Raw genomic sequence first — 21759 nt, 5'->3', positions numbered from 1 at the left:
CTCAGGGGCCTGTGTGAGTTTGACCTTGCAGGCACCCGGGACACGGTGGGGGTGGTTGTTTCCTGACACTCCCGCGCCTGTACACGGGACCTGTGACAATACACATCCGTTCATGGTGCATCATCCTATGTTATGTACCACACATGGTTCACATCCTGTTGTGATATTGTTTAACTGTGCTACCTTGGTTGTTGCATCATTGTGGTAGTACTTGGCCTTTGTGAGGTACTGCTACGTCAAGTCATCTACTGGAGAGTGTTCGGGTTCGTTTGTATGCCTTGAATTTTGTGATTTTGGAAATGAGTGTGGATTCTGAGGGTGCAGGCACCTTTTTACACACAAGGTGGGAGATGGTGACGAAGGGTAAAGGTGATCCTGTGGCCAGGTGGAATTGAGGGTTGAAGGCTCCATGACCCAGGTGCAGTTGTTCAGTGGGTCATGGTCATTTGTGAGGGAGGGGGGGGGGTTTGTTGATAGTTGCGTTGCCCTGCAGTGTGATGGGAACTCTGACATTGTAATGGTGGTATCCTATGTACATGTTGTGTTCTGCTGATCAAAGCCTGTTCATGTGTTGTGTTTACCTTTCAGGTGCAAGGGGATAGTTGTGGTTTGACATGCTGGGGTGTACACAAGGTGAATGTTCACTTGTGATGTGTAGAGAACACTGATGGTCACTTGAGTGCACATGCATATGTTGAGTGCATGTCCTTGCAGACCCACACACTTGCACTCTGATGCACTACATGTACTCCCACCCTTGCATATCCACGTGTACACTGTTTGCCTTCTGGTTGCCACTGTGTCCCTGCAGCACATGTTCTGTGACCAATTATGGATCCTGTACATGCCTAATTTGCTTTTTGATGTGGTCTGTCGCTTAGATGTGATGCTCAGGGTGTGCATCACACACAATGGCTGTTCATTGTGCTGTGCGCTGAGCAGTGTGTTGCAGGAGTAGGACACAGCATACAGAAGCTGCAGTGTTGATTTTGCAATGCACAATGTGCATGTAGACAGACATTCATTGTTATGTTACGTCTACAACTCTTGTAATGCATTTGGACATTACTTATTTTGGGTGGGAGGTTGTTGGTCTGTCATTTCATCTGATTCCTGGTCAGGCATCATTGTCTGATGCCACTGTACATTTTGGACATGGCAATGTGTACCTTATTGTTACTGTGTTGGTGTATGGGTATTGCTTGCCATGTCATGTTGTGGTTTGGGAGGGTTTGAGTGACATAATAGTGATGGCCATGGCCTGTTTTGCAGGTGTGTGTGATGCACACCTTGAATGTCAGGGTCATCCGCTTCTCAGAGCAACTAGCTGGGGGTAGATCTCTCTCCGCGGCAGGGCCCTCCCTCTGGAACAGCCTTCCTGCCTCACTTGAACTTGAGGGGAACCATCTCCAGTTCGAGAAGCACCTCAGGACCTTCCTCTTTGCTTCTGCTTTCTCTCTGCCTCTCCCTTGCGGAATTCTTCACTGGAACTGCACTGGATCTGCAACTGGGCCACTCTCACTGACCTCAGTCCCTGGCCCAGCCACTCTCCACTTGCACTGGCTCCCTGGCAACCCCTGCTCTGCGGTACTGTCTCTCTATCCCTACAGCCCCCCCTTCCCAGCACTTGTCTGCACTTACCTTTGCAGTTGCCACCGGCTGACCTGTGTATTTGTTTTTTGGTCTACTTCCCCTGTACTGCACTCCCCCCCTCCCCTTCCCCTTGCACTTTTCCCTTCCCCCTACCCCTGCACTTGCACAATCTAAATGACACCTGGCCTAGTTGTACCGTTGTCTGTCTTCCCTTGTTCCCCCCTTCCTGCCTCATCGCACCTTGAAATACTTGTGTATAGGCCATATCATGTCATATGCCATATGTGTGCCTTTTGGTCACACAGGATAGCTTGTGTTTAAGTAGCAAGGGATGCAGACGATGTGGCACATCCATGGCAACTATCTCAGGGTGGTAGGGTTGTGACAGGTAACTGTCTCTTTGTCATCATCGATTGTCACCTGGTATGTGCCAGGCCTGTGTGCACTCCGCAGGGGTGGGAGTTTAGGTGAAAAATGTGGCCACAAGCTGGGTCCGGGCATCCTCGCCACGTGCCCTGTCCCCTCCCATGGGCAGCGCCTGTGCCTGTGGTTGGGGATGTGGGGGCACCACCATGTCCACCGGGACACCCTGCCGTGTTGCAACATTGTGCAGGACACATGCTGCCACAATGATCCTGCACACTACTGGTGGTGCATAGAGTAGCTGCCCGCCAGAGCGGTCAAGGGAGCGGAAACGTGACTTGAGCACTCCGAATGTGCGCTCCACTATGGCCCTGGTTGCAATATGGGCGGCGTTGTATCTTACCTGGGGTGGTGTGGTGGGGTTCCGGATTGGCGTCATCATGTGGTTGCTCAGAGGGTAGGCACTGTCCCCTGGGGAGGTGATAATAGTTGAGATTCTTAGGGTTTGGGTATTTGTCTGTGTGTGAATTGCATGCATGTGCAAGGGCATTTGTACTCACCTAGGTGCCATGTGTCGCCATGCTGCCCAGCTTCCAGGGCCTGGCTCAGGGCAGACATTCTGTATATAAAACTGTCATGGGTGGAGCCAGGGTGGTTTGCATAGACAGAGGTGATGATTCCCTTTGCATCGCATACCACCTGTACATTGATGGAATGCCAGTGCTTGCGGTTTCGGTAGATGTGCTCAGTGGCCCTAGGTGGACGTAGGGCCACATGGGTGCAATCTATGGCACCAAGCACTTTGGGGAAGTGTGCCACCCTGAAAAAATCCAGGACAACGGCCTGCCTTTCTGCGGGCGTTCTGGGCATGTATATGTGCCTGCGGACTGAGGGGTGCGCTGTCATGATTGCCAGTACCTGGTGTAGGCAGCGTGACTGCGTGGCCTGTGAGATCCCCCCCACTATGGCAGTAGTCCGCTGAAATGACCCAGTGGCCAAAAAATGCAGGACATTGAGCACCTTCTCCAAGGGGCTCAATGCTTGGGAGCAAAGGGTGGGGGATGTAAGGTCATCTTCCCACTCCCTGACCAGGTCTAGGATGATATGGGGTGGAAACCTATACCTGCCGTAGACCTGGTCGTCAGGCATCCCAAAAAGGCTTGTCCGTGGTGCGAAAATGCGTGCCCTGGCTATTCTCCTCCTCCTGCGGTGTCCCACGATCAGTGCTGCGACAAATGGGGCATTCATCGTAGCTGTATATACGTGTTTGTTGTTTGCGCGCACTTTTGTACTGTGCGCGGGAACGCTTCCGCCTGCCTTCATGTGGCGGACGCGTTGACGCCTGTGTGCGTCTTTTGCCGTGCGCGGGTTTCCCGTATTCGGATCCATGAATACGGGTTGTTCGCGTGTGTGTGGGCGTTCCGTGTAGTTCCCTGCAGTACTTCCACAGTTACGCCTTCTTTTTCACGCGTTGTTCCCCATTCCGCGTGTTACGGCCACTGTTCCGCCCACTTTGTTTGTGTGCGGCGTGCTATGTGCGCTTTTGCTGTGCGCGTAGCACACGCAGTGTATGCCTGCGTGCGCCATGGCTGCATTGGGCGCACGGACAGCGGGAAACACGCGCAGCGTCTTCCTTGAATCACACGCGTGCGCTGCTTTTCCCACGCTTGCGCTCCCTTGCGCCTGCTTGCGCATGGATTTCCGGTGCACGTTTGTTCCATGAATCGGCCCCATAGTGTGGGAGACCGGGTCTATCTATACAATTTCCAAAGGAACCAGGCCAAACAGCGAAAATGTTTGCCTACATGGAAGGGACCGTTTGAAATTATAGACAAGGTCTCCCCAGTAGCGTATAAGATCCGCATCCCCAAAGGTAGTCTGGCGGAAGGGGAAGACAAGTGGGTACATATAAATCAGCTAAAGTGTTGCCATCCCAGGCACACTCTGCAGCAACTGGAGGAGTCCTCTGCAATACCAGAGGGGACCGCTCCAGATTAGTTCAGTTCCAACCCTAAAATATCCCCCATATGGTCTCTAAAATCTTATGATTCTTGTAGGCAACTGTCTTGAATTATATCTTGTTTTTCAAAATAAGAATGCTATGTCTCTTGATTTATAAAATGTACATGCCGCCCCACTATATCAATAGTGGGGGAGCAATGTCTACGAATAGGTATTGCCACATTTGCTTTATCATCCTAGGAGAGATGAAACCATGGAGACTGACCAAGGTGACCGATCCGGGGACCGGGAGCAGAGATCCGAGGGGCCCGGGGTACCGCCCAATATTCCCATCAGGACCGGTGAGGAGAACCGATCAATCCAACCGGATAGAGGAAAAGATGCTGAACTGTGCCATCTACGGAATTGGAAGAAGATAATGCAGATATACCAGCGCGTGGATCAAAAATATCCTTTGCACCCGACTCCCCCTCGACTCCAAATCAAAGCGCAGTCGGGCGGGGGGGCTTGTCAAGGGTTTTGACCCATGTTGAATTAATAAACTGGGTAGATGTGGGGATGAGCTGTCGCCGCCCATAATTCTATCCCAGAACAAACTAAATCAATAGACTGGGTAGATGTGGGGATGAGCTGTCGCCACCCACATTCATGCCAGAATCCAGGAGAACCGCGCAGATTGCGCACACCAAAATGGTCACCCAATCTGCCACCCACCAGTGCAAAGAAAGATGGTTCTGTTCAAAATCCGTTTTATTGATGTCAAAAAGTTGCTAAAATCATGGGCACAAGACCACTCTAAAGATACAACCTTCTTGTGGGGGGTTCCACATCACCACTCTACTTTAAGGATTCCATCAAAACAATGTTAAGCAAGGATCCTATCCTATCAAGCAAAAGACCACTCTATTGAAATGCATTAATTCAAGACAGATCCCAAAAATGGGTGCAGTACCAGCTTTGTCCACAAACCGGTGCTAGCGGTCTAAACTCTGACAGGAGAAATGTTACTTCAGAAGCTAATCAGCCGCCTGAGACAGCTGGATACCTTCAAAGGCCCGCTGGTTAATTAAAACTCTTAACCACCTGCTGTTCCAAGAGACAATCTGATTGCATGAACAGGCCAGAGACCCACACAATAGCCCAGGAGATCACATGGACATGCTAACCAAATGCAGAGTGGCCCCCTGGCCTGCTGACCTCAGCCGACATAATAGACTCTCTCCCTTGAATGGAGTATGTTGATTTTCAGTTTGGACTGTAAACAGAGCCCTGCCTGGGAGAGGAGAGACATGTGGTACTCCCAAGTTTCTGGGGGAAGGGACCCAGACACTTTTGTGGAATCATATTGCAGCAAATATATGTTTAAGTTAAATGCTTCTAAAATATTGTATTAAGCTTACAAAAATGTGCAATTTGGAGAACCTCAATCTAAGAAATGGACCCACAATTCAAGACTTGATTCAACTTTGTACCATGTTCTGAGGCGAAACCCCGCTATTTATTGATATTACAGACACCGGGTTTATGCTAGAAACCTAGTAAATTACTGGAATGTGTGTAGAAGGAGGGTGTTCATTGGTGTAATTTTTGATACAGATTTAACATTGGTAAACCAATTAAAAACAAAATTAAGTTGTCATTTTTTAATGCAAGCCCCCAGGAAGATCAGAGTCGGACAAGCATGGACCATAAGGAATCTGTAATATGTACATGTAATTTCAACAAATTGTGTATCTGGGAAATATGTATTTGGATCAGAAATAGATTTGTGTGCACATTGACAAGGGGAGTGTCTTTCTGTAAGCCATAAAGATGACACAACCCAGCTCCCCAATCAAGGGAGAGAGGAGGACATGGCCAATGATAGATTGCGAGGGGCTGGCTCAGTTATGGCCATGCACACACCCAATTGTGGAACACATAAAAAGAGACTGCTGGGACAGGTAGAGACACTCAATTCCCATTTTCTGCGGTGCACGCTGACGGACGAATTCACATCCAGAACTCCAGAGACCTAGACTGACTCCAGCTAGACAGAGACCAGAACTTAGAACTCTGACTCCACAATTTAAAGCAAAGGCTTAAACCACAAGCTGAGTTCTCTTCAGCAGGCCTCAAAACCAACCAAACTATTCAACAGCCGGGCAAGCTGTTTGAATTCTTTGCCAAGAACATTTGCAAGAACCTGTAGCAGTATCCAGAAAGCAGTGCTGTATCCGGAACCAGAGAGAACCACAGACCAGACCGTTGTGAGCAGAACCGGTGCCTGACAGACCCAGAGAGCAGAGCTGACCCAGATATCCGGGACTTCAGAACCACCCGCTGGAAGTCCCGTCCAACCTGACCAGACCTTGACGGCTTATTTCAAAAATATAGTGTCAGTACTCACTGTGCCAAAACCAATCTCTTAGTTTCAAATAATCTAATCCAAACTATTTTAACCTATTTAGAACTGCCTCCTAGAATCGTGTCATTCTGTCATCTTTAAACCTGAAAACTGTCATCTGTCATTCTGAGCTTTCAAATTTCAAATCCGAAAAACTACCTTCACTAAATCGGCCGTATCTCCGGAACCGTTTGTGCTAGGAGCGAGTTTTAACTGTCATCTTAAAGCTAAAATTCTAAGCCCTTATAGTGCCTCCGTAATTGCGCTCGACGCACGCGACTAAATTTGCCGCGATTTGACATTTTGCTTGATTTCAGCCACGTGTAAAAATATTTGTCCTTGCTTTCCTTTGCTGAAATTCGTTTGCAACCTGACAATCATTCATAGAGCATTGCTAAAGTGATACTGAACTAATACAAAGTAGCTGTCACCCACCCTGAAACCCCTATAGGGAATTAAAAGCATTTTTAGCATATTTTTCACTTAATTGCAATCACATTCATAGCATTTTGGGCCTGTGTTTAAAACTCCTACCTGTTTTCCCCTAAGCTTGCTATGGGGGAACGGAATTATATTTGATTGCATTCCTGAGAACTGTGTGCTTTCCTCCCATCTCTTTACCTTGTATAGGGGGGGGGGTGAATTGTCAAAGAAAGGTGATTACATTGTCTTTTGTTGAAGTCATATCAAGTTTATTTTCTGTACTGCATTTTCATTCATCATTGCATTGTCCTTGAAGCCATAAAAGCATTCTCAGCTACTTTATCCTCTCTATACCACTTCTAAGCCATCAAAAAGAGTGTACCACTGTAACATTATCCCTTGTTGATCACTATCATCTTCATAAGTGTGATATCAAATATTAATCTATTACAAAAGTGTGATATATATATATTGTTTAATTTTCAAATAAACCTTTTAATTTGCAAAACAAACCTACTTCTTGGCTCAGTGGGGTCAGGGGGATTCTAAGAGAGGGGTGTTATATAAGGGTTGTCATCCAGAGTAAACGAACTGGACATAAAAATATATCAATAAGGGTTTCACTCAGCATCCCAGACTAGGCATTGACTTAGCTGTAGTGTTGAATTGAATCCGCTTACAACACCTCCTACGGGACCTCAACAGGATATACAGGCTGGGGTGTCAGAGGCTTATTCTTGTCACTCGTGTAACACGCCGCACACTCCCTTACCACATCTTCTACGTCACTATCCATCCTAGGCCACCAATACAACTCTCTCAACCTCCTCTTAGTCATTGACCTCCACAAATGACCCTTGTGAGCCAACGCCACTAGCTTGCCCTTGAGCGACTCCGGTGGAACCAACCTCTGGCCCCTAGCAATACCCCAGGGACCCTCTGACAGCTCATGCCATATGTGACCGTAGAGCTTGGACAAACTATCACTCAAAATTCCACTTTTGAGAGCAGACCTGACCTTGATCAACATGGGATCACGGGAACACTCCTCGCTCCACACCTGCTCACCAACAGCAGGAACAATACTTGCTACCAAGGTACACTCATCCCCATCCACCTTGTGCATCTCATCAACGCTTCCAGCACGGGGAAACCACAACAAACAATCCGCTACGGCATTCTTCACCCCAAGAACATATTCAATCCTGAAATTGAACTTGCTCATGTCCACCATCCACCTCATAAGTCTAGATGAGTCATGCGATAACCCCTTTGTGGCCAGAACATGCACCAAAAGCTTATGATCTGTGCGAAGATTGTATTCCACTCCCCATAAAAAGGTTCTAAAGTGTCTCGAAGCCCATACCGCGGCCAGAGCCTCCCTTTCTATGACTGCCTATCTTTGTTCCGCATCTCTCAGTACTCTGGAGGCAAAAGCAATAGGGCGAAACTCGCCACCATCCTTTTGTTCCAAAACAGCACTGATTCCAAATTCACTGGCATCGACCATCAGAACAGTTTTCCTGCAGGGAGAAAATTAACCTAGAGAAGGAGCTTGATCAACTTCCTTCTTTAAATTGTCAAATTCCATTTGACACTCGCCGGACCACTCAAAGTGAATTCCCTTCTTAAGCAAAGCTCTCATGCTGACAGTTTTGTCAGCATAGGAAGACACAAAATGGCTATAATATTCGGCAAGACTCGTGAACGACCTGAGCTGCTCTTTGTTCACGCGAGTTGGGGCCTCCTTCAACACCTTCACTAAGTTCTCCTTGGGATGGATCCCCTTCACATCCAAAGTATGTCCAAGATAGGTTACGAGGGGTACACCTACCTTACACTTGCTTAACTTGACCGTGAGGCCACTACTTCTCAGCACCTCCATCACTTGCAACACTCTCCTATCATGTTTGGCGCGAAACCTGCCCCATGCCAAAATGTCACCCTGAAAGCACTCAACCCCCTGGATGGCCACAAACAGTTTCTGCATGATTCTTTGAAACACAGCGGACGCGGATGCCAACCCGAAGGGCATTCTACAGAACTGGAAAGCACCAAACGGGGTCACGAATAACGTTAACGGGCGACAATCAACGTGAAGATCTATCAGGTGGTAAGCGGATGAAAGATCAAATGTGGAGAAACAAGAAGCCCCTCCCACCAAAATGAGCATCTTGTTTGTAATAGGTAAGGTATGCCTGTCTACCCAGATGCAAGAGTTTAAATCACTAAGATCCACGCACATCCTCATGTTACCATCTGCTTTCCGCGCCAACACCACCGGCGCCAACCATTCGGAACTGTCTACCTCTTCTATAACACCGGCTTCCTGGAGCTTGACCAGCTCACACTTAAGCCCCTCCCGAGCCAGTATGGGCACCCTCCTGACTTTATGAACAATAGGTATGGCCCCTCTTTTCAGTATTATCTTGTGAGAAAAACCCTTTAATTTACCCAACATTGAAGTAAAAACAGTGGGAAAATTATTTTCAAGGTCTTCTGCAGTCAACCCCATGGCCATCATGGTATTCTCCTTGTCTTCACTCACACTCAATACCGGGACAGCCTTACCAGGACATATCACGATCTCTAAGGCCGCCTGTTCGTCCCACCCAACAACAGGATATCCTTTGTGAGCCACATAAAGCTTCCCTGGGGTCTTACGCCCTTCAAATTCAATGGTGGCCCACTCAAACCCCAGAACCTTCATGGGAACTCAGCCATAGGCACATGGATTGATGTCTGAAGGAGACAACTCAGTTACTTGCTTCTGACCATCATCGTGGTCCATGCACCCTTCCTCCCATGGCTGTTGCCCACACTCAACAATAATCCTTCTCGCACACTTTCACCTACCGGGCCAGAACAGCCCACATACCCCACCACTGTCACATTCTCCCCATCTTGATCTGCATCCACCATCCTCACAATGTCTCTCCTACACATGCGAGCATAGTGTCCCCTCCCTTTGCACTTCCTCCAGTCAACAGTGGAGGCGGGACACTCCTTTGATCCTGCCAGATGCCCTCGCCATCCGCACTTCTTACACACATCCCTCGGCACGGACGTCCCTTTTGTTTCCTTGGATCTGCCTCTGAAATCATCGCCCCTCCAGGGCATCAACGCATGTACATTGTCTCCCTTGTCCGTCATTTCCCTGGCACTCTTTTTGGACTCCTCAATGGCTCTAGATTTTTCTATGACCTTTTCCAGAAGTGGATCCCTCTCTATCCATAGTCTTTGCCTGACTCTGGAGTCACTGGTTCGCATCATGACTTGATCACAAATATACTCATCAATCAAACCTGTGAACTTCCATGTGGCTATCAAGGTATGCAGAGCTGTAATATATGAGTCAATGCTTTCACCAGTTCCTTGCGCTCTGGAGAAAAAATGGTATCTTTCCAGTACCACGTTGGCTCTTTTTCCAAAATGCGCCTCCAACTTCCCTAAGGCTGTTTCGTATGCAAGTATCACATCTTGGCCTGCACCCCCCGTCTACGCCATCCCTATGGGGGGCACACACATTGGGACCAGGAAGATGTCTGAAGACCCTGAGCCCCTCAGTGCCCAGGCAATTTAACAGGATGGCCTCTTTGTCATCATCCGTGAGTCTGGCCCCACCTGCAGCCCTGAGATACACTTTGAAAGTGTCAACCCACAGGTCCCACGCTATGGCGGGTTCGCCTGGATTGGGCAGGAAAGCGGGAGGCCGGCACGCATTGCTGTGTTGCATGGTTCAATATAGGTAACTGTAACACACAGTGATCCAATTGACCTTTAAGTCCTCACAACCTCGGCCTGCACATTGTGTGGTGCAAGAAATTCCTTAACTTGTGCTGTGTGGTGAAGAAAAGAAAACTTGGATTGCCACTACTCTTTCTGTGACAGTCTTAAAAGGCTGCACCGTCTCAGGGATTTTGCAGATTTCTCCCTCTTAAGAGATTGTGACTTGCACGGGTTAACTAGGGAGGATCCGTTCAACAAAAGGAGGGAGGAGCGCCCCTCCCCTTTGTTGTTTCCTGCTTCTTGCAGGCCGGGACCACAGCACAAGGGGAAGGAGAGGTGTCTCCAAGTTCCAAACTCCTCCCCTTCCTCTCTCCGCCACCCGCAGAGATTAACTCGCTTTAAGTCCTCGCTGGTGGGGATAGGGGCGAGCTGCTGAGGTTGGCAGACTGACCATGGGGGCCCCCACCCCCGCGTGCAGCCCCTCACCTGATGCGCACACGGACACATCGCTGAAAATGCCTCCCTCGCTGTCAGTGGAGGCGGCGCCACGCTCAACCCGGACCGGGGAGCACAGGCCTCTGGGTCGTGAAGAGAGGTAGCTCGCTGCCCACAGGATGTTGTCGGCAGCAGCGGCGCGAGCAGTGGTTCACCCTGCGTGGAGAGGCGGTTCACTGGTAGTTCACTGAGGCTTCGGGGTGGTTCACTCGCCGCCCAGTTCGCTCGCCGCCCTCAGGACCTTTGGAAAGGCGGTGGCGGCAACGCTGGCAGGGGAATCTTCACTTCCTGCTCCCGCAGCTCAACAGCTGATGTGAGAAAGTTCGCTCAGTGCAGGTGAAACGCAGGCGGTCACAGTCTCTTCCCTGCTGGGCCTTCTGGCACAGAAGAGGCGCGTGGGTCGGGCAGGATGGCTACACTCGTCGCCAGTGTAGAAAAGAAGGCACACACTAGGTGGATTATGAAGCAGCTTTATTGTAGCCAACCTGAGCCCAGCAGGACTCTGCCATAACCTCTCCAACCGCTCACTGTGGAACTCAGAACCCCCCACGTAAGTAAACAAACAGTGTACCGCAGGGGTGGAATCCTACCACAGTAGGATTCCACCCAACTAAATAACATATATTACAACACTAAACAAACCCCCTTTCATTAAATGCTCCATGTCAAAAACATAATTCATACATGCAGCCGGCTGCACTGGTCTCCTAGTATCTGCAGCCCCTGCTTTTCAGTGGTACAGGGCAGATTCACAGGTCACAAGTGCATTCTTGACAACTGCTGTGACCTAAAGTGACTGCCGCCAGAGCTGACAGTTTAATATTGCACCATTGTTCTAAAATGTGATAATTGGTGGTTTATCGATCTGGAGGCAGGATAATCTCTAGGAATAAGTCATATCAGGTTGTTGCAGGCTTAGGAGCTCTCACCAGGAGATCAACGGGGAACCCTACATTAAAGGGCCACTCACATGAAAAAGGCCAACCTTAAACCAGGATGTTGCACACCGAACGGCTTTTGAGTTTTACATGTATGGAAAAGGGGTAGAGTTAGAGTAGCCAGAGAAGGAAAACTGAAACCTAGAAGGGTTCCACTGTCTTGATTTTCTCTGGGGCCCTCTTCACCTTCCATCACCTTCATTTCCTGTGGAACAAGGCACCCTGGGAGTGAATGAATAAGGCAAGGATCACTTGTTCCAGTAACAGGGATAGGACCCCTTAAGAAAGGTTGTTTTTATCCAATCCCCAGTGACAATTTGCCTTTATAAGGAATGAGTCTCCCACTGCTTCTTTGGTTCATCTGTGAACTTCTCAAGAAGAAAAGAAGAAATAACAAGACCTGTGTTGGGTGTGCAGCCCATTTCAAAGTCCTTCAACTGTGAGGTGAAAAGAGAAGACATCCGAGGCAGAGGAGATCTCTGTCCCCTCCCCAGGGAACAACTGTGGGGATGACTAACACCTGTCCACACAGTGTCATTCTACCTTCGACCTGTGTTTCATGCCCTTCCAACAGGACATGCAGTGCTTCTTTAGGAATTTCATAAACTTGTAATGCTCTCCTCCATCCTCAAACTGTGTTGATGCTACATCACCCAAGCAGCACTCATCACCTCCTCGACTCGAACACCAGTACAGTGCTACAGATGCATTTGAGTCACTCACCTTTCCTTCATACAGTGCATCGAACCAACTAGAGCTCACCTCCACCCTACTCAAACATCCAATCGAACACCAAGGAGCCATTGTGTGACTTGCCAACTCGACTCAACAGTAACATCATCTCAAACTGATTGCAAATCAAAACCTCAAAACGCACACAGCCCCGTCTTGATGCTAACTTGATGCCCACTCGCCACCTGGATGAATGTAACTCGCTGTCTCTTGAACTTTGTTCTACCACAAGGAAAACACTCAGAATCCTAGTGCGATATGGTCGAACAGCCCAAGCAGAGTAACACTGTATTTCTGAGAGGCCCTGTCCTCTTGGTCCACATTTGAGCCAGAGTGGCTTATGACTTAATCTTGCTTTTTAATCCTATTCTTGCAAGATATATTCATTGATCAGTGACATTGTATATCGTTTTACAGATCCTTGATTAGTCATGCTGTTATTTTGGATTGTTGTACTATTGGTGTTTGGGTTGCAGATGTTTTCACTTCTCATCTTTCCTGACAGTATAGCCTGCCCTTGGGCCACATTTCTACAAAAGGCAAAAAGTGGTAAACTCATCAGCCTGTGTCTGTTTTACCTTTATGATTGAGACCGCTGCAGGTTTAGTAGTTGTGGGACTCTGTGGACAGCTCAGCCACTACTCATCTCTGTAACCATACAGAGCAGTCATAATTTCATCACACTGTTAGGTCCCCTCCATGTGATTTTCTGACCTTTGCAAAAGGGAGTGCAACAGTAATGAGGAAAAGCAGGCAAAATCAAAAATGTTTTCGTTTCACAATCTGTTTAGTAAACCATGAAACTGCCACCACCATATAATGCTATGCAGAGAGAATATAGAATGGATTTCAATGAGACCTACCTGCATTTAGCAGGTGCTGAACACAGTTGGATTCCATACGCATCCATATGTTCTTAAATCCTGTGCAGGCATACAGCAAAACTGTTTTGCAGGCAGAGCAGGAAGGGCAAGGGGGAACAGATTTATTGGCCTGTCTCCCACAGTGGCTGCCAAACATTTTTTTTAAAAGACTCAGAGAGTAAGCCAAGGTGTAAACCCGCTTACGCCTTGCTTTTACATCTAGGTTTACCACACCGGGCCATTGAAAATGACCACCGCTGATTGAAATGTGCACTATTGTTTGTAAACAGTTTGGCTGAGTACAGACTATAACAAAACATATAAAACAAGGTTGCATTTAGGACACTAAAAGGGGGGATCAATGTGACACCCAGTCCAATGTCTCTAAGTATGCACAGCCATAGTTGAACATCAGAGCTAATTCCTTTCCTCAAAAAAAAACATAGATAATAGAGACTGTGTAGATTCTTCTGTAACACTGCCGTTGCATGAATAGTTGTTTCTCCTGTGTTCCTCCCCACAGCAATCCTGAGTTATGAAATCAAGAGTTTGGTGAGGTTATTGTAGATGGCATGTAGTGAAGGACTGTGTTGTATTAATCTTATGTATGCTTTTTCAATCGTTTAACCACTAAGGACGAGTATGCACATCCTTTTTGCAATAGGCTTGATTAAAGCTCAGCAGTTAAGGTTCAAATGTATAACCAAATCATTGGTAGTGCAGAGGACTGAACATTCAAGTTGAAACAAAATAAATGAGCAGCCCCATGTTCTGGATTGAAACCTTGCCTTCAAGACATTATTGTGGTGTATTTGCCATCCTAAACAATGTCCAAAGGCACTGATGCACTGAAAGTCATGGATGTATTGAAATATATTGACATATCTTGTAGATAGGGTTCCTCCAAAATACTTTTAAATGCTATCTGTGATTGAATTATTTTGTGGGACATTTGTCGAAAAACTTAGGGATCATTGTACTCCCTTTTGGTTTGTCTTTCAAAGGTCCATGGCAGGTAGGGACATTAACCGGCTTCAGGCAGCACCACGAGATAATCGCTTCCTTTGAGCCTGTCCACCTGATTCCAAAGCTCCTCTCAGGTCATCTGGTTCTTTCTTGGAGAAAGGACTCTGCATTCTGCCCCCTCTGGAAAAGGCCTTCATAAGGGGATTTCCCGTCAACTACTTCCATTCTAAATTCAATCAGCTTTTTTAATGTCAGGCAAACCCTCTTGCCTTTCTGATTTCCCAAAACTCCCCCTGCTGCCCATATGTTTGAGCTCAAATACCCAGCAATCATTACCCCTGCAGCTTTATTTGATGCAACATTTTTAGACTGGACATTGCATGTAATAGTTTTCCTTCATTTAATCACAACTACTAAGGCCCTCCTCCTGACTTCTATTGGACAAAGGTATTTTAATGTGTCATAATATAATTCCCTATGTGAGCATGTGATATTAATACAAATTATACATTCCGATTTCCAAGAACAGAGATTTTAGAATATGCAAATGCTATTTAAACAATGTAATGTATACTTTTTATATGCATGTGATTTGTGCTGTTGCAATGAATTCAGATTTGTTTTTGTTAATCAAATCAGACAAATGATCCTGAAGTTGTAGCTAAAAATGCTTTTCACACTTGTCCTTTGTGAATGCACTCTTTATAAACTAGAATTTTGTTACACATATATTGACTGACTCACATTTCAATTGTATGGTGACTCTCCCTATCAATAGAGACCATGTGGTGACAATTACATTGTTTGGTATAAATGCATCAAATGCTTAATGACACAGCTGAGTCATCATCCTGGATATTAATACTCTGCAGCAGCAGGTTTTGATGACCTGTTACAGACCTTTTCTTTTGAGAATACAGTTACTGATCCACCAGACACCGTAATTGTTGAATTTAAACAAAGTGCTTTCACATATTGCGTCCTTCAAGTATATATAGTTGTATATATATATGTGCAAGTATATGTAGTTGTTCATTCCTCAATGCTATCAAGTTATGATTCGCTGGGATGGTTCAGGCAGCCTTTGTAAGGTTCCTTAGGAGCAACTACTCTATTTATAAGAAGGGATGTATTTTCATCAAAATGCCAGGGGTAGCGGAAGTGACATCATATGATCCTTGACCTCCGATGACATCACAGGAAGTGATGTCGTTTGACCCGACCCAAAGTGACATCACAGGAAGCGATGGAACACGACCGTTTACCCCCTTACACCCTATGAAAAATCTGGTTACAATAATTCTGTACCATGATAGAAATTTCATACACGAATGGATCACCAAATGTATCGACAGGAAAAACATGCTATAACTGCAACTTGCGAAAAGCAAAATACATAGTTCAAAATGGATGCTTATTCTACGTGCGTTTTGACAGATTTTGGGCCTCATTACAAGTCAGCCGGTCCAGAAACAACGGTGGCGGTATATCAGCTGCCACCGTTGTTTCCGGACCGGCTGATTCTGAGTCCTGCAGGTGGGAGGTGTCACTCCTGCCAGGTCTGACCTGGCAGGAGTAACACCACCTGCCTGCAGGCGGACATGGAAACACTGGCTCTGTCATAGACGGAACCAGTGTTTCCATGGTCCCGATGGGAATGGGGCTTAACAGAATTCTGCCTCCAGAATTACCAGGTCACCGGGGTTGTAATGCTCCGGTGATTCCGGCAATCACAGAGGCAGAATGGAATTACCAGTCCGGTGGCAGCCTGCTGGTTTTTCGGGCACGGCTACCGCCGGTCTCGTAATGAGGCCCTTTGTCTGCATTGTGAATTTGAGGTGTTTAAGAACAGACTAAATCAGTGTCTTAGCCCATGAAGTGAGCCTGACATTAACCTTTAATGAGTCTAGCAATTATTGTATGTAATTCCAGAAAGCCAAATAGCTCAAATAGCCACATGGCATTGGCCACAGCCCAGGAGCTTCAATTTGTAAAAAGGGGGAAGGGGGTTTATTTTATTTTTTTAGGGGTCGCAAGGGAGACCTCAGGGGTTGCAAGTGCGACCCCTGGTGACCCCTAAATGACATTGCAGTTGACAAGGTGTGTTTGTGGTTGATTCCTGCACTTTTCTCATATACAAATGATTCCTTTCCAGATGTATGGTACATTCAAAATAGACCAACCTTATGGTAACTAATCTCACTGTTTTATGACAATTGCTTATTAAGCATGTGCTTTATCCTACCTTTTGCTTAATGTTAAAGCTATGAAGGAAAAACATCCCCTATTTTACAGTGCTTATTGACAGAATGCCCGGTTATTTGATAGAATGTGATAATGGGTATTCATGACCTCTTAATTAATAAGTACATTTGGAGCTTTTTTTAAAATATGTATTTTTGATGCCGTTTTCTTTGGATTTCCATTACTTATTTCATGATTTTAAGGAAGGGTTTGTCCCAGTGTGTTCCTTTCCTGAATGTGCCTGGTATGAACAATGTTCTCTGAGTTTTCTGTGTTGTGACGCGGAGAGAGGTCCTTCCTGTGTGGTACAGTATGATAGGACATGTTTGTGTAAACTAAAGGGTTGTGTCCCTGTGATTTCTTTGTACTATTTGTGTCATCTTTACATGTGCCTTCTCATCTGTTTCTTAACTCAGTCACCTAAGCGTTTCTTCAGGGGGCCTTTCCCTTACAGCTATAGGTTTTTGGTTACTGAATTTCCTGTGTGTTTTTTCGTTGTCTTATCTGTATTGCTTTTACCAGTCAGTGCTCACTGGTTACAAGAGAATCATTTCTCTTACCTCTATGATAGGTGGTTTGCGTTTCTCTTCAGTGCACCTTTTCTCTTCTTCTCATGTCCCACAGTGGTTCTTGTTTCAAGTGTTTAGTTACACACAACCACTGTTAGTCTCTGTGTCACTTGCCTGTCCTTGCATATTCCTCTTCTTCAGTCAGTGGGTCATTTTACAAGAGATTTTGCAATTCACTCCACTGTGATTGGTTGAGTGGTTGGTATTGTTTGTGATTTCTTCTTGTGAGCCCCTTATTATGAAGTACCATTTACCAGGACTGTAAACTTTGCCCAACAGAACAGTACAAACCCTGACAATCCATGTGTCAAAGTCAAAAAGAAGAATTGTATCACTCCATAATAGAATACAGACAGGCACAGTATATGAGAACATGTGTATGATGGCATAGACTCTTGACTGCTTGATATGTTTTATTCTGAGCATGATGAGACTATTGTAGTATGCCATGAACCCATAACAATTTACCAGCCTTGTTCATGCAAAGTGGACCTACACATGTATGTAAAAATGCTCTTTATCGTTGATGTAAGGAAGATTGATAGCATAAAAACCATTTGGCCATTTCCAGCTTTGAAACATGCGTAACAACCTTCACGCCTTACCATTTACATCGGAGTCACCTGAAGTAGCTCCTCTAATCATTGCATGTCTGCAAATGTCAGGCTGATAACAGAGCCAAATGTCAGGCTGATAACAGAGCCTAAATACCATGCATTACACAAACCCTGTAGCCAAGCAAGACCCCCAGTTGTAAATTTTACAAATACAACAAGCATAAAAAATGCAGTCTTTGGGGGCGGGGGTGTTTCAGCATAACAAAGACTGTTTACAGCATCTATCCTTGCAAACGCTCCATGCAGCCTTGTATTCTTTCTTGTCCTCCATCCTTTTCCACACTGATGGGTTTAACACTCCACTGTGAAAGGAAGGGAAGAGTAAGAAAGTGAGACAGCAATAGAGACAAAGTAGGTCATGTTAAGGGAACAAAGAACAGATAGATGAAATTATACAGAGTGGGACCACAGACAGGACAACTATGACCGACTGAGGGACTATGTCTATCAGAATCTGATTATAACGAGGGACTATTAGAAAGCAGAAGGGGAGTGATGAGAAAGCACGATAAGGAAGGGGAATCGATGTGGCAAAGGAGAAGGACTGTGATGGAGGGGAAGACTGTGGCAAAGAGAAGGACTGTGATGAAGGACTGGCAAAGGAAAAGGCTGTGTCTAATCAGACTGTAAAAAAAGGGACTTTGATCAAGGACTATGACCATGATGAAGAGTGTTGGTAAAAGGGAAAGAATGTGATGAAGGGGAAGGACTATGACAAAGGATTGTGATGAAGTGATAAATGAGAGGTACTATCACATTGGACAAGGATTGTGACAAAAGAAAAAGGACTATGATGAAGATGAACTACAGCAAAGAAGACTGAAAACTGACATAGGATTATTGAATGACTGTGATGAAGGATAAGGTCTAGTGTTGGGACAAGGACTGTAAGGAAGAACTATAACAAAGGTGAAGGTTTATGATGAAGGCGAAGGACTGTGATGATGGAAACTATGATGAAGGTGAAAGATTGTGACAAAGGAGTGTGTGGAAGGATAGTTATGAAGGAGGAGGGATCTGGCAACAGCGAAGGACTTTGATGAAGGAGGAATCAGACAAAGGACTGTGACAATGAAGGAGACAAATTGTGAAGAAGGACTGTGACAAAGGAGAAATAATGTGATGAAAGTGAAGGACTGTGATGAGTTGAAGGACTGTAATGAAGGGGACGGTCCAATGAAGGAAAAATACAAATGAGAAATACTGACAAATGACTGAAAGGAATCGAGAAAGACTGACAAACAAGGAGGGCTGTGATGAAGGCGAAGAACTATGGTGAAGGGTAGGGGCTATGGCAAAGGTTTGTGATGAAGAAAGAATGTGACAAAGGAGAAGCACAGTGACAGAGAATTATGGTGAAGGGGAAGGACTGTGATGAAGAAGGACTGTGGCAAAGGGAAGGTGTGTGATGAAGGACTGGCAAAGGAAAAAGGCTCTGTCTCTTGAGACTATGACAAAAGGGACTTTGATCAAGGACTGTGACCATGGTGAAGAATGTTGGTAAAAGGGAAAGAATGTGATGCAGGGGAAGGACTGTGATGAAGGATTGTGATGAAGTAATAAATGAGAGGGACTATAATATTGGACAAGGACTGTGATGAAGGACTGTGACACATGCAGAAGGACTATGATGAAGATGAACTACAGCAAAGAAGAATACTGAAACTGACATAGGATTAATTATGATGAAGGATATGGTATAGCTTTGGGACAAGGACTGTAAGGAAGGACTATGACAAAGATGAAGGATTATGATGAAGGCGAAGGACTGTGATGATGGGAACTATGATGACGGGCAAAGATTTTGACAAAGCAGTGTGAGGAAGGTAGTGATGAGGGAGGAGGAATGTGACAACAGAGAAGGACTTTGATGAAGGAGAAGAAATATGACAAATGACTGTGACAATAAAGGAGAAGAATTGTGAAGAAGGACTGTGACAAAGGAGAAATAATGTGATGAAAGTGAAGGACTGTGATGAGTTGAAAGACGGTGCTGAAGGGCAAGGACCAATGAAGGACAAAGAAAAAGGAGAACGATGACAAATGACTGAATGGAATCGAGCAAGACTGACAAACAAAGAGGGCTGTTATGAAAAGAAGAACTGTGATGAAGGGTAGTGGCTATGACAAAGGTTTGTGATGAAGAAGGAATATGACAAAGGAGAAGCACTGTGCCAAAGGTCTATGGTGAAGAGGAAGGACTGTGATGGAGAACTATGGCAATGAGAAGGAATGTGATGAAGGACTGGCAAAGGAAAGGGTTGTGTCTAATGAGACTGTGACAAAAGCAACTTTGATAAAGGAGTATGACCATGATGAAGAATTGTGATAAAAGAGAAGGAATGTGACAAAGGAGAAGCACTGTGACATAGGACTATGGTGAAGAGGAAGGACTGTGATGAAGAAGGACTGCAGAAAAGGAATGCGATTCTGTAGCATTTATTTGGATTCTAGGTGGCACTAAAGCAACACCATCTGTGCCAAAACTCAAACCAGCAAAATGCAACGAATACACAAAGTTTGGAATCATGCACACCAGGAAGGTAAAATGGAGGTGAATCACATTATATCCCTGCACTAATCCAAAGGCCCATATACAAAGGAATACTTTAGCAAATTTGGCTTTACCAACTTTCAGCAAAACGAATCACTGGCTATCAAGCTGAAGTAACCTATTACAGATAGATAGTGATGTCACAACCCCTTGTGACAGCTAATGTCATTAATTTTGTTCAACAATGTTTATACACAATTATCACCATAACGGTATTGATAGAGCAATGCCTATTTGCTGATGTTCTCACTGCAGTGTTTTATAATCGACACAATTTTGGGTTTATTTTCTCTGATAAAATATCAGCTAACTTTTCACTACAAATATCCCTACTTTTTACTTTCTAATAATAGCAAGATGCACAATAGAAACACTTGTGACCAATTTTCCATCTCTATAGCGTTGAATCCACCAATACAATCGTGATAACTTACTCTAAAGAAATAAGTGATTTAAATCTAAAATGTTGGGGGTGGGGGGTGGGCTGTTCATAGTCATGGGAGCCTATTCCCGATTCCTCAAATGCTAGCCAAATTGATTGATTACATGGCTGTACCAGTCATTAAATAACTTGCATGTGTGTGTTGTAGGCAAACATAGGACATTCAAAGATACATTTGTAACACTGTGCTTCTCCTAATGCATATCAGTAACGTCTCTTTATTTACTTCAATGTAGTTTGATCGCATCTTTCGACAGCGACAGGCCGCTGAGCTGTTTCTTCTGCAGATTGTTGAGAGCGGTTCCTTTGTCGGAATTGTTACATTCTCGCATAAGGCTTCCATTGATGCAGAACTTCGTCAAGTTGTGAGTGATACGGAAAGAGAGGATCTTGTGAAACTCCTCCCTGTCAAACCAAATGGTGGAACAGCCATCTGCGAAGGAATACGTGCCGGATTTAAGGTGTGATAAAACATATCATCAATATTCTTATTCGCCTTATATACCTTGCATCATCACATTCCAGATATATGATTATTTTGAAAATATGTATCGCAGCTGCTGAGAAATCTGCAGAGCTTTCTGCTCTGTGTGGAGAACTTTGGTAGTGGCAATCAATACCTCCTCTTCTGCGGTTGGTACAATGGATGACCTTAAATTGGAAAATAGACAATTTCATTATGAAACAGCATTGGCTGATGAGGTAGCAAGCGCTCTATGAAAAACAAGCTGATGCCAATCTTATGTTTACCAAGAAACACAGGAATTATAAATTAATCTCTGCTAAAAGTTATGAATGCTATTCTGCATGAGCAGTTCATTCTGACCGGTGAACATGTTGGCATTTTGGGACTTATTATTATATACTGTGCTATTAGATCAGA

At 45.4% G+C, this 21759-nt stretch overlaps 1 protein-coding gene across 1 annotated transcript in view; it reads left to right on the top strand.

Moving 5' to 3' along the window:
• The window catches only part of LOC138559855 (calcium-activated chloride channel regulator 1-like), a 603377-nt gene that overhangs the window by 309093 nt on the left and 272525 nt on the right, over positions 1-21759 (top strand). Inside the window, exon 7 of the mRNA XM_069642742.1 lies at positions 21113-21337. Coding sequence (XP_069498843.1) covers positions 21113-21337 — 225 coding nt within the window. The remainder of the gene's footprint in view (positions 1-21112; positions 21338-21759) is intronic.

This window comes from Ambystoma mexicanum, chromosome 1q (genome assembly GCF_040938575.1).
Source record: "Ambystoma mexicanum isolate Mex_15411 chromosome 1q, UKY_AmexF1_1, whole genome shotgun sequence".
Classification (NCBI taxonomy): Eukaryota; Metazoa; Chordata; class Amphibia; order Caudata; family Ambystomatidae; genus Ambystoma; species Ambystoma mexicanum.
Note: the sequence above shows the minus strand (reverse complement) of the source record. Positions and strands in the feature narration are given on the sequence as shown.